The sequence below is a fragment of the Bos indicus genome, chromosome 1 (genome assembly GCF_029378745.1).
Source record: "Bos indicus isolate NIAB-ARS_2022 breed Sahiwal x Tharparkar chromosome 1, NIAB-ARS_B.indTharparkar_mat_pri_1.0, whole genome shotgun sequence".
In the NCBI taxonomy this organism is placed as follows: domain Eukaryota; kingdom Metazoa; phylum Chordata; class Mammalia; order Artiodactyla; family Bovidae; genus Bos; species Bos indicus.
In genome coordinates, this window is record NC_091760.1 from 84675566 (window position 1) to 84689723 (window position 14158).

Consider the following 14158-nt stretch of genomic DNA (forward strand, 5'->3'; position numbering starts at 1 on the left):
TTTGCTCTGGGGATGATGGCTAAGGAAGTGGAAGTAAAAGCTTCAGTGCAGATCATTCAGAGAAGGTAGACAGTAGCACATAATACAAAATAGGGTTTTAGATAAAAGGAGAAATGAGTAAAAGCAGGAATGGCTGGGAAGTGCTTCCTGGGCAAGAGGGAATGTGAACTCAAGGATTTGATATTTGGCTGGGTAAGTGAAGATGAAAGATGTTCCAGGGAGAGGGTAGTTATAAATGAAGGTCTCAGACTTTAGAAATAAGCTTGGCTTCTTTGTAGAAGAGAGAAAATGATTTGATTTTAGTGCAAATGCTTGTTTGGAGCATAAATTGGTGAGACACAATAAGACTCATTTAATAAGACTTCTTTTAAAAACAGGACAGAAGGGCTTAAATTGGAATCTGTGGGCTGTGGGGATGCACTGAAGATCATGATGGTGGCGCAGTGTGCTAAGTACTTTACATACACTGCCTCATTTCATGTTTAACAACTTTATGAGTTACTCATTCTTTCATTCAGTAATTCACCAGCTACCATGTGCCACTCATAGAGTGCTAGAGACTTATCCTTTTTTGGCAGATGAAGAAATGGAGGCACAGCACGTTAAATGATGGAAGTGAGTTTGTTTGTTGATTTTGAAGACAAGGTAATTGAAGATAAGGTAATAGGAGAGGCTAATAGGGGCCTCTTGTACTAATCATTCTTTATATTTTAGATTAGCGAGAAAAAATGAGAAAAGGATTATGGAATTAGACCGAGGAAGTGACTGAAAGCTTTCCAGGTAGCGCTAGTGGTGAAGAACCCGCGTGCCAATATAGGAGAGGCGCAAGTTTGATCCCTGGGTTGGGAAGATTTCCTGCAGGAGGGTACTACAACCCACTCCAGTATTCTTGTCTGGAGAATCCCATGGATAGGGGAGCCAGGCTGGCTACGGTCCATAGAGTCACAAAGACTCGCACATGACCGAAGCGACCTAGCATGCACACACAGGACGTGACTGAAAGCTAGCGGAAGGGATGAATGTACAATATTTGTACTGGAGAATTGACCCAAAGAGGGACTAAATGTGACTGAATACAAAATATCTATTAAGCAAAATTTGGAATGATGAAGTCGTCTTTTCAGTTAATTTCGGTTGGATTTTATTCTTCCAGGAAAAGTCCTCATTTTGCAGACAAAATAAGCTGGGATACCCAGTGTTAATTTCTCTGTCTTGTATCTGTGGCCACCTGTTAACTGGATTGTTTTTTCTAGTCTCCTTTTCTCTTCCCACAAATAAAAATCGATTGAAGCATTTGAATTTACATGTATGTACTGAAATAATTATTTCTGTTGTGTTTAAAAATGTAGCACAATATTTTGATACGAATAGAGAAAATATTGTGACTATCAGATGTTGATTTAAATGGGGCTGACATATTGCTTAGTTATATCTCTGCCTCTCACTAGAGCACAGTATAAATGATATTTTTGGGTGACTATGTAGTTTTGATATTGAATCTTAGTTTTTATTGTATTTGGCAAAGATAAAATTGACATTTTATAGCTGTTTTATAGCATATTAATTTTATATTAATATGGTATATTGGAATTTTAGATTACAGGAAAAGTTGAGAAAAGTATACTGAAGAATTAGATTTTAAAATTGTTTTATTCTGTAGTAAGTATTGAGCTTAAGAAAAAAGTAACATTGTTTAATGGGTGTAGAGTTTGTTTTCTAAGGTGAAGAGTTCTGGAGATTCATTGCACAATAGTGGGAATGTAACTCACATTACTGAACTATACACTGAAAAATGCTTAAGATTATAAATTTTATGTGTATCTAGCCCCACTCCAGTACTCTTGCCTGGAAAATCCCATGGATGGAGGAACCTGATAGGCTGCAGTCCATGGGGTCACTAAGAGTTGGACACTACTGAGTGACTTCACTTTCACTTTTCATTTTCACGCATTGGAGAAGGAAACGGCAACCCACTCCAGTGTTCTTGCCTGGAGAATCCCAGGGACGGGGGAGCCTGGTGGGCTGCCGTCTCTGGGGTTGCACAGAGTCAGACATGACTGAAGCAACTTAGCAGCAGCCACAATTTAAAAGTTGTTTTAAAAAAGCTCCAAATTGTAGAATGTACAGCACAAAGTGAGCCCTAATGTAAACTGATACACTTTTGCTAATAATATTGGCTCATCATTTGTAAGAAATATACTAAAGACTTCCCTGGTATCTCAGCTGGTAAAGAATCTGCCTGCAGTGCAGGAGACCCTGGTTCAATTCCTGGGTCTGGAAGGTCCTGTAGAGACGAGATAGGCAACCTACTCCAGTATTCTTGGACTTCTTTGGTGGCTCATATGTTAAAGAATCGGCCTGCAATGAGGGCGACCTTCCTTCCATCCCTGGGTTGGGAAGATCCCCTGGAGGAGGGCATGGCGACCCATTCCAGTATTCTTGCCTGGAGAATCCCTATGGACAGAGGAACCTGGAGGGCTATGGTCCATAGGGTTGCAAAGAGTTGGACATGACTGAAGGACTAAGCACAGCACAAAGCAATATCTTAAAAATGGGGGAAGGTAGTAGCATGGCACTAGTGATAAAGAACCCTGTTGACAGGAGACAAGAGACTTATGTTCAGTTCCTGGATTGGAAGATTCCCTGGAGGAGGAAGTGGCAGCCCTCTCCAGTATTTTTGCCTAGAGAATCCCATGGACAGAGGAGCCTGACTGGCTACAGTCCATAGGGTCCCAAAGGGTTGGACATGACTGAAATGACATAGTGTACATGCGTGGGATAAAGATATATGGGAATTCTGTACTTTTTGCTCAATTCCATAAACCTAAAACTAAAAAGTCTTAATTAAAAAAAAATAATAAAAGACAAATCATAATTTCTCTTTTTGTTTTTGCACTGATGTTGGGTGTCAGGAAATGTAATGACTTGCTTAGTTGAAGTTAATTAAAAAGAAAGTTTTCTTGACAGCGTTTCTAAGGGTTTACAGGGCTCTTAAATTATAATATTTGGCAGAAAGGAATTAGGAGATGGTAGGAGAAGAGTTGAGGCCCAAAACAAATTGGCAGAGAGCGACAGTGACAGCATTGTGGTTTATTTATAAATAGCTGGGCTAGCTATAATGAGAGCTGGTGTTTCCCATATTTTCTCATTTTCTGTAACCTTATTTCTTATGACACCAGGATAGGATACTTCCTTTGTCACCTTCTGCTTCAGTCACCTGCCATTTCTGGTAGTCTTCTGAATCTTAAATTTGAAAGGGATTTCATAAGTTCTGTGTTAAATCTAACCTATGCAATGTAGCATCTGTACCTGATGCTCATTTAGCTTTTATGTTTGAACATACAGGGTGGGAATTGAACACATGTCATTTTAGAAAGTGGTTCATTCTTATCACAGAATACTGTTGTTGTTTTTCCTTATGACATCTTTGTCCTTACAACTTTTACAACTGTTTTTATTTGTCCTCTGCAGCAGCACAAAGGAAGGCTAACCCTTTCAAGATTTTTCTCATTTATCCTTTCTCATTTTTTTCAAGTCAGCATTCCAAACTATTCTTCATTTGAGAAGACCTTTGTTATTCCTGTTGCTGTCACCCCTAGATAACATTTCCAGTTTCTTGGTTTCTCTCAAAATAGAATTCTTAAAGCAGAATATAACACTCCAGAAGGTGGCTATTTAATGTAGAACACCATGGGTCTGTTATTTTTTGGAAGACTGTTCATTCTATTAATTTGTCGAAAAATTGTTTTTGTTTTTTAACAGCCATATTATTTTTAGGATCATCCTGAACTTATTAAACTTATTAAACCTGAACTTTATTTTCTTATAAACTGTTGCCAGTTCACCTAGAATTTAGAAATTTTTAACATTTATTAAACATTTAATATTTGGAAATAATTTTATAGAGTTTTTTAATGTGTATTTTTATTTACACAATCCCATTTGGTTCTTATAACAACACTTTGAGCTAAGTAAAACCAACCTCTTTGTCATTAAGATAAGGAAACTCCTGGTCAGAGAGGCTGACTTTTAAGGTCACATAACTTTAGAGTTGTTAGAATTGGGACTGAACCTCACATCTTCTGACTCCACATTTTATGTTCTTTTTATTGTATTATGTTGTGAACTGAACTTAGATATTTCTAGGTAAATTAAGACTTTGTGAAAAGGATTTTAAATCACCATTCATCCTCCCTAGTGAGTTGGCAACATTTTGTTTCCCTTTAGGGGATTCAGTCTCAATTCATGTCCATTTTTGTCTGGCACGCAGCTGATCATCTTTTATGAAACAGCACATAGCCCTTGTTGATTCTCTGTGAAAGAGTGTCACTGGGATTACCTCTGTTTGCATTTTTTATTTTATTATAAGGGCTTAAGGCTTCATTCTGCAAGTATCTGTTTTAGGTAATACTATTACTAGGACTTTCTTGTATCTCTTTCCCTCTGTGTTACCCTTCTGTTTATTCTAATTGCTGTTGTTGCTTCTTGTTACATTATTGAGTTTCTTTTCTTTCCCATACTGCTTCAGAATATATAATAATAGTTTTAAAAATAACTCAAACAATAGTAATAGAACATATTATTTACCAGATTGTTCTAATACTTTATGTGTATTCTCTCATTTAATTCTTACAACAATCTCATGAGGGTAGATACTATTATCTTTATTTTAAACTGAATTACAGAGAAATGAGCTTAGTTGCCCAGGGCTGCTTAATTAGGGGAAGAGTTGAGATTTAAGATGCTAAACTACTACATTAAACCACTTTTGTCTAGCTGAACTGTTCTCTCTGTCATTCAGACATTTCTGACTAAAGGGCAGCTTTTCTTTTTTTTTAATGTCTGCGCTGTGCAGCTTATGGGATTTTAGTTTCCTAATCAGGGACTGAACCCAGGGCCCAGACAGACAGAGTGCTGGGTCCTAGCCAGAGGGCCACCAGGGAAGTCCCTGAAGGGCAGGCAGTTTTTCACAGGCTTGTGGCAATTGACATTTTATTCCTGTAAAATTTAATCTTCTGTGTTTCAGCTCCTAATAAAAATGTATTAATATTTGAGTATTCCTGTTTCATCCAAAAACATTTATTGACTGCTTACTCTGAGAGCATGGAGTTAGGAGCATCTTTGTCTGTCTGGGTGAGTTTGCAAAGTCTTCACAAAGATTATAATATTTGATCCTTGAAGAATGAATATATTATTTCAAAACCAAAAGAAAAAGAAGCTATCTTGAATGTGGAAAGATTAGCAAGTTCAATTTCTTGGAGGTGAGAGACAGAGCACCTTTGAGAAACTGCAAGTGAGTCCATTTGACTAGAATTGTAGATTTTATCTGAAGGCAGTGGGAAACATTGCAGATTTTTTAGAAGTTAATAGATTTTATTTCTTGAATTGCTTTAGATTTACAGCAAAATTGAGCAGAAGATACAGAGATTTCCCAGTTATCCTATTCTCCCACACATACATACCTTTTCCCATTATCAAATCCCCACCAGAGAGGTACGTTTGTTACAGTTGTACCTACATTGACACATCATTATCATCCAAACTTTAATTTTACAGTAGGGTTCACTCTTTTTCTTTCTAAAAATTTTATTGAAATATAGTTGATTTACATGTTGTGTTTCAGGTGTACAGCGAAGTGATTCAGATATATATGTGTGTGTGTTTATACACATACACCTTTTTTCATTATAGATTATTATAAGATATTGAATATATTTCCCTGTGCTATACACTAGGTCCTCATTGGTTCTCTACTCCATGTATAATAGTGTGTATATTTTAATCCCGAACTCCTAATTTATTCCTACCCTAGGGTTCACTCTTGGTATTGTATGTTCTATGAATTTGGACAAATGTATAAGGACATGTATCTACCATTATAACATCATACAGAAAAGTTTCATTCTTCCTGAAATAATTCTGTGCTCTTCCATTCATCCTTTCCTCCCGCCTAACTGCTGGCAACCACCGATCTTTTTTCTATCTCCAAAGTTTTGCCTTTTTTAGTTGGAATCATACAGTGTGTAGCCTTTGCACATTGCCTTCTTTCACTTAATAGCATTATTATGAATTTGTTTTCTTCCATATCTTTTTGTGGTTTGATAGCACATTTCATTTTAGCACCAAACAATTTTCCTTCATCTGGATGTACCACAGTTTGTATGTGTGCCTACTAAAGGATATGTTGGTTGCCTCCAAGTTTTGGCAGTTATGAATAAGCTTATGTAAACATTCATGTACAGGGTTTTGTGTGGATACAAGTTTTCAGTTCATTTGGGAAAATACCAGGAATGTGATTGCTGGATCATATGGTAAGCGTATGTTTTGTAAGAAACTGTCAAACTATTCCAAAGTGGCTGTACTATTTTGCATTCTCACCAGCAGTGACTGAGAGTTCCTTTTGCTTCATATCCTCGCCAGCATTTGATATCATCAGTGTTTTGGATTTTGAGCATTCCAAAACGTGTGTAGTGGTGTCTCGTTGTTTTAATCATTGAAGACTTTTAACATGGAAGTGAAACCAAATTTGTGTGCCTGCAAGGTCCATCTGAAAGCAGTGTGGTCCTTTAAAAGGAATAGAGGCAGAACTATAGGAAGAGAAATTGCTTATGAAGCTAGAAACAAAAAGGACCCTGGCATAGGCCCTGAAAGTGGGAATGGAGAAGAGAGAGAGATTTAAAAGGTACTTAGAAGCCAAAATGAGAAAGCTTTGTTTGAAATTGTGATGAGGAAGTTAGTATTAACCCCCATTTGGGGGTGTTTGGAGATGTGCAAGTGGTATTTTTGGTATTGTTATAATGACAGGGTTTCTTTCAGAATTAGGGGGCTGCTCAAGGACCTGCAGTGCATAGGACTGTTCCTTACAGTGAAAAATGGCGTTTCACTGAGAAACACTGTAGAGTGATAACATTCATTGAAAGAGAAGGAAATGGTAGATCTGTAGAAAGAGTTGAGTTTGAGTCCTATTGAATTTGAGTTGTTTGTGGATATCCAGTTGAAGATACCCTTAGGCAGTTAGATGTAAGAATCAAGAATATATAGAGAGAAGTTTCAGATTTTAGGACTTGATAGAGATGGTTGAGCATACAACTTGAAAGAAGGTAAAGGTTTGAAAAATATGAGAGAAGTAGAAGTGGTTATTACTGACATTCAGTGCTACAGAATATCAACATTTAATGGATGAAGGAAGGAAGAGGAGAAGTAAAAGAAAATAAAGCCAGAAAGGACAGAGGAAAATCAGTAGAGTAATACTGTTAAAGCTAAAAGAAGCGACAGTTCCATCCCAGAGATGTGCTCAATTTTGTCAAATATGGCAGAGAGCCCAGTAAATTAAGGACATTAAGGTTTATTTGGCAACCAGAAGGGCTTGGTGACCCTTTAGAGATTACTTTCAGTGGGGTGAGTGACGAAGGTGGACACTAGTTTATAGAATTAAAGTGTCTGAGGGGTAAAGAAATTGGACAATGAATGTAGATTACAGAAAGTTCTCTTCTTTTACAACCTGAGGCATTTATAATTGTCTCAGGGTTTACAATTACTTGAATATTTCATTGTTTCTCATTATTATTTTCTAAAAAGGAAAAACGCTAACACAGTAATAAGCTTAGTTTTCATAAATTTAATGCATTTGAAGTGAAGAAGGATATCATTAAGCATGCTAATAACAGCAAATCCTACTAGACAGGCTAATAGCAGCAATTTTACTGCACGTTATCTCTCTGCTTTGATTGGTATGCTGTATGTTTGATTGGTAAGGAAAATAATAAAAGTAAAGAACCTGGAAGGAGTATTTGGTGTAGAGCATTAAAGATTGCAAAGATTAAAAAGGATTTGTGATTAGGGACTGATGTCCTGTTTCTAGTTCTCATAAAACATGGGGATCTGAACTTGACTTTCAGACATGTTTTCGTGAGCACATTAAAAATAAAAGTAGAAGACTCCATGCACTGTTTCAAGATAATTTGTGAAGGGAAGGAGAAAGAGGGTAGCTAGTAAGGGGATGGAGAAATAGAAGAAAGAAAGTTTTTTTTAAAGATAGTTGATAACTTGAGTATGTTCCTTTGTGGAGGGGGAAGCCAGAAGACAGGGCAAAGTTGAGGATACAAGGAGAGAAGAAAACTAATCTGTAAACTAAAAGGCAGGATGGCATATTGGATCCAGAGTAATGGTGTTAGGGGCTTAACCTTGGATAGGAGAAAAGAAGAGGCACCTTTTCCATTGAGTTTGAGGGAAGACATAACGATGGATTTGGAGGTGAGTGCATATTTGTAACTAGAACCGTAGGAAGCTTGTTCATTCCCCAGTTTCCGAATGCCTGCTGTGTATTTCAGTGCTAGTTTGGGGATATGTAGTCCCTGTCCTTGAAGAGCGTAGGATCTAGTGAAGATGGGAGATTTTTTGCCTTATGTCCTATTATGTTTTTCTTTCAGGTAGGATGTGAGCCTGTTTTTGGAGTCTTAGTCTCTCATGATTCTTCAGATTCTTCAGAGTAGTTTGGAGATCATATCAAAAAGAACTTTTAAGTTACTTGGAATGGAATTTTTCCTGACCTGGAAATGTAAATTTACTCATAAAAGCTTGATATAACTACTTTAGTTCTTCTTTTAAGACAGATACATATTTTGTCATGCAGTAATACTGCTTCTTTACTCTTCTCTGCTCCAGTTAAATAGTCATTTATATCCTCTTCATCAAACTTTTAAAAAGACAGACTTAGTTTATTATTAATTTAAAACTTTTAATCAGTATTCTTAATGGTCTCCTTGAGGTCAGGATCAGTGAGCCAACAACTTGGAATATAAGATTAATTAGGATTATGGATAGCAACTCATTGCGTTACAGCTTATACATGTACATTGGTGATTTTCATCTTGGGGCAGTTTTGCATCCCAGGGGATCTTTGGCAATATGTGGAGATGTTTTTGGTTGTCACCACTGGGGATAGGAAACTGCTACTGGCATCTAGTGGGTAGAGGCCAGGGATGCTGCTAATGCTGTAATGCATAAGACAGCCTCCCGCAACAAAAATGATCTGGTCCAAAATGTCAAAAGGGCTGAGGTCTGGTATACATTAACATTTCAATACTTATGACATAATCAAACATGCTTACCTACATTATCTCATTTAAACTTCAGAAACCCCTAATGAGGTAAGTGATACCCTTCTTGCCCTGAAGGAACCATGCATTGGTGGTGGAAGCAGGATATAAAGCTTGGACTTAAATCTATAGGAAATTTTTATTATGTAAGTATTCAGGACACAAGGCTTTTTTTTTTTTTTTTTAATTAAGGCTATCTTTATCTTACTTGGTGTTTTTTTTCAGGGACAAATATTCCTGGCATTTGAAGTACATAATTTATTTTTAATATTACAGATCTAGAAATGGCCATTGCCTACTGGAATTTAGTGCTTAATGGAAGATTTAAATTCTTAGACTTATGGAATAAATTTTTGTTGGTAAGTTCATGTTTTCTGCGGTTTGGTGTTTTCTAAATTTTTGCTTTGTTTGAAGATAAATTAACATTTTAAAGGATGCCTAACTCATTTCAGAGCATGTAATGGACGTAGAATGAGAAATTTGATTTCCAGAATTTTATGACATAGGTTATTTTGAATTCTTGTATTCAGCATCTTCTGGACTGTTTTTTTTGAAACCCTTTTTAGTGAATTGGATGCTTCTTGTTATTTTTTTTTTTTCCTTAATAGGAACATCATAAACGATCAATACCAAAAGATACTTGGAATCTTCTTTTAGACTTCAGTACAATGATTGCAGATGACATGTCTAATTATGATGAAGAAGGTAATGAATATTTTGCTCTACCAATTCTTTAAAAATATCTTTAATCATACACCCTGGAACTTCTTGTCTACTTCTGTTTTTCTTAGGTTTCTCTTTTCTGAGCTTTTATTTGTGCTCTTCTGAATGTAGAAAATGCCTTCATCCTCTTTTACCAATCTGTATTATTTCCTTAAATACCAACTCTGTATTCATGTTTTCCAGAAAGGCATGAGTGATTTTCATTCATGTTTTAGATTTTCAGTCTACTTTAGGAACTTACTCTTTTCTTAATGTACTTTTATAGTGCCTATATATATATTTTTTTTTATTGTCTGTTTTGTCTGTGAGCTTGATTGTAAACTCCTTGAGTTTTGTGACTTAGGCCACATGGAAATGGACTTTATTTTCCTACTGTAGCACTATTGGCATTCAGTAATATTCACTGATTGAATACTTTTCTGCTGTTTCTTCATGTATTTAGAAAGGTAACTCTACCATCCACTACCAGGATATTTTTGTTTTCTGGAACTGGTAGTAGTTTACATTGATCTCTTCACACGTACTTACCTGCTTCCCCTTGAGAATTAGCAAGATGTATTTTGATATTTTTGAATAGACAGTATTTTTTGAAAAATCTTTAGTAACGTTGGTCTCCTTAAAAGTGTCCTGAACTATTTAACCTAACCACAGATAATGTTATTTCCTTATCTTTGTTTTCATTGTCATGTATTGTTTTCTTTAAGAATTGAGAAATGACTAATTATTGATGATTGTGCTTTCTGTTACGCCTTATCAAAAGTGGAGAACTTGCTGATTTGGAAGTTGCCATAGAAGCATGTATAGAGCATGCATATATATAATTTAAAATCCTTTAGTAATTTATTATCATGAAATAGGTTAGTGTCTGATCCTTGCTTTTAATTTCCTTTGTAAGATTGCCCTAAAATGCAGAAAAAGGTTAACTCCAACTTAATATGCTTTCAGCAGTGGCAGTGTGTCATCATATCAAGGCTGGATTTGACCAGATTACTTCAGTGGCCTTCAGAAAACCATATATTACTGATTACCAAGAGTGTTATTTTTTATCATTCAGAGAATGATCAAGTGTTGGAGTAATAGAAAAGAGAAAATGCAAAGAATATTCTAGGTTGAAACTTTAAAGAACTAGAAATTTGGAGGTCTTATCAGTGTGGATATTTATAATGATATGCTTTAACAATTGTAGGGAAGATATTTAAGAAAAAATAAGGATTCTGCTAAATACTAGCCTTATTTCTGCTTTTGTTTCTTTCCTTTCTCACATATCCCCCCCACAGGAGCATGGCCTGTTCTTATTGATGACTTTGTGGAATTTGCACGCCCTCAAATTGCTGGGACAAAAAGTACAACAGTGTAGCACTGAAGGAACCTTCTAGAATGTACATAGTCTGTACAATAAATACAACGGAAAATTGCACAGTCAATTTCTGCTGGCTGGACTGAACTGAAGATCAATCCTCACAATTCAGACTGAGGGTTGAGACAAAACTTTAAGGATACATCTTGGACCATATCGTATTTCATTCTTCTAATGGTGGTTTGGGCTTGTCTTCTAGTCTGGGCCGCTCTAAACATTTATTATTCCAACATTGTGGATTTCATCTTATATCTGTGGACCATCCTAGTTTATTCTCCCATAAGTCTTAGAAGCTTTATGGTGATTATTTTGAAGTTTCCATTCTTGCATAAAGCACAATGCTGTCTTCATCAGAAAACAAGTTTGGCATAAGAATTAAACATATGAACGTCACAGTTTATAAAAACTTCTTAAATATATGCTTTGGGCTAGTTGCAAAGACTATGCTGATAGCACTTCCAGTGAGAGTGATATATTTAAGTGTACCGGATCTGGAATGGTGTTTTGGTATGGGGGGATTTTTTTTTTTTTTTTCTGGCAAATTACATGTATTGTTAATGTGAGTAGAGTATCTGATGAAAAAAAGTCAAAATAACCAACGTGAAAAAATTTTAGGATAATTTGGTGTGCCTACCCAAAATTTTATTGTGTTTTAGACCCTCGATTTCAAAAGGTTCCACAGAACTAGTCTGCACTTATCTTACCCATGTTTATATATAGTTGTCTTACAGGGGCTTTTATTTAGAAAAACATCTGCATAATGTTAGATTCTACTCCCGTCTACATTATGCACCTCATAATTGGATTTCATTATGATTTTGAAATGCTTATATGCCTGTTAAGTAAGTTAAACTATTTAATTTGTTTGAATGTTTTAGATTGCTACATAATACAATATTCTAAATTTAGGCATGAGGGTTTATTTTTGTTTCTTTTTGTTTTGTCAGCACACTATGGAACACAAATGAAATTCTCTTAATTTATAAGAAGAAGTAGGAATTAAATTTTGAAAATGGTTGTAATGAGCCATGAAGTTCAATTCTTATAGGTACTGCTCTTTCAGACAAATAGTCCATTTTTGATGACTTCTTATTTTGTTGAAATTGTTTTAACTGCTAAATCACTGTGGTTGCCAAATACTTGAGGAGCAAGGATTTTCAAGCAAGCATGCACTTGATGCAAAATACAAATCTGGCTTCTATTTTCATAAATTATTTAGTTTCTACTATGTTTTATTTCACTCAGATTAGCTCAGTTTTCACATCAAAGCAGAACTGTATCTTGTATCTATTTTTTTTTTATTACAAGACCTGTGAACTGCTTTCATGCTGAAAATGCTCATTTCTCTGTTCACTTCTTGACATGTGAAGAAGGGTTTATTGCTTTTTTAAACATTTCTTTAAGGCTGGTTTAAAAAATGTAAAACTTCAGAGACTGGATGACTGGTTTTTAGCAGGAGTAGATTTTGCTTGGTGTATCCAGGCACTCTGTAAGGTCTAATGTTGAAATTATCAAAGGAATGTACTTCAGAAAAGCAGTACATTATAATGTAGATGCGGAAATGATTTTAAGAAATGGATATATTAAAACTACTTATTTACATGATTTTGAAATTGACTAGAAAGCTCTTCCCATAGATATTAATATTCTAATCATAACTTTAATTCAAAAATATGATTCTATCAAAAGAAAATTCTGACAGTTTTATTCAGGTTACTAGAATTGGTTATTTAAAAAAAAAAGAAAAAAGAAGAATCCTGCTGCTTTCAGTATTTCCTGATTTCATATTTGTAAATATTAAGAGGAACTTCAATTATGAAATATTTTAAAAAGATATATATATATATATATATGTACTATTTTGTTTCCTGTCTTAAAGATTTTGAGTTATGCTATTGTTTTTGAATTGATTAATTAATTCCAGTATGCTGTGTTTTGAAATGAGATCCGATTAGCTTTTTTTCCCCAATAGAACTTGTTTTTCATATAAGTCTGATATTGGTTCGTGGCCTAGTGCCTTGGGTTTTACAGACTTTTCCTTTTAAATGCAAGACCTTTTCAACAAAATAGTGTTTGTCATCAGTTTGGTACTAAACATTTATAATTACTGTGTAATTATAAACAAAACAATACATAAAGCTTTGAATATAATTATGTAGCATAAAAGTTAAGGTTGTTAACTCTATGATGGCATCTTAGAATTAAACAATACTATTACTAGGGCCTGAAAGAGAAGACTGATTTAATGTGGTGTGATTTTTCTGAGGATAAATGTCTGGTTACGTAGGGAATATTTTGTACTAAGAATGCTTACACATAATGGCCATGTGTGTGTGAGTGTGTGTGAAAGAGTGAGATTGACAGGTTGAAAGGGACACACATGCTCACACACACACAACTTGAATTGCTTTAATTAATTAGTGTTTCAGCCTTCATTTTGGTTAACTCCCCATGCTGATTCTTTTGTTTTAAACTGAACCACAGGTACAGTTTCCTTTTTGCCAAATGTCAAAACAGGTACACATTTTAAAATGTAATGCTTTTTAAATAGTAAAGTGTATAAAATTAGAAGTGCCCACATATAAAAATACTTGAGATCAAGGTTATCTTTAGTGACTATCATCTGCATATCTCTGTAAGTTCAATTGTGTTTCTTACATCCCTGTCATATTACCAACAGAGGCAATAAAAGCTTCAGTGAAATTGCCATGACTAAATCTTTTCACATATTATTTCAGTGTAATACTTTTAAAGACTAAAATATACCGGAAAACTTTTCTAGAAAGGATAATTATTAATGGAAAGAGCATTGTAATGGCAAGTTTTTGGGAGAAAAGACATGCCAAGTCTTGTTTACTATATTTGAAATGTTTACAACTATACTGGGCTGCTTTATTTAACAGTACTGTAGTTGTGTAATATGGCTTTGTAAGTATATGTTCTTCATTAGACTTTTAAAAAGTTTTAATGAGTGAAAGAG

At 35.1% G+C, this 14158-nt stretch overlaps 1 protein-coding gene across 4 annotated transcripts in view; it reads left to right on the top strand.

Moving 5' to 3' along the window:
• Positions 1–13895, top strand: part of DCUN1D1 (defective in cullin neddylation 1 domain containing 1) — a 35210-nt gene extending 21315 nt beyond the window's left edge. For all 4 annotated transcript variants that reach the window (XM_070791330.1, XM_070791336.1, XM_070791318.1 and 1 more), the window contains exons 5-7: positions 9375–9457; positions 9707–9803; positions 11099–13895. In XM_070791330.1, coding sequence (XP_070647431.1) covers positions 9375–9457; positions 9707–9803; positions 11099–11178 — 260 coding nt within the window. In that variant the 3' untranslated portion in view covers positions 11179–13895. The remainder of the gene's footprint in view (positions 1–9374; positions 9458–9706; positions 9804–11098) is intronic.
• Positions 13896–14158: the final 263 nt, after the last annotated feature.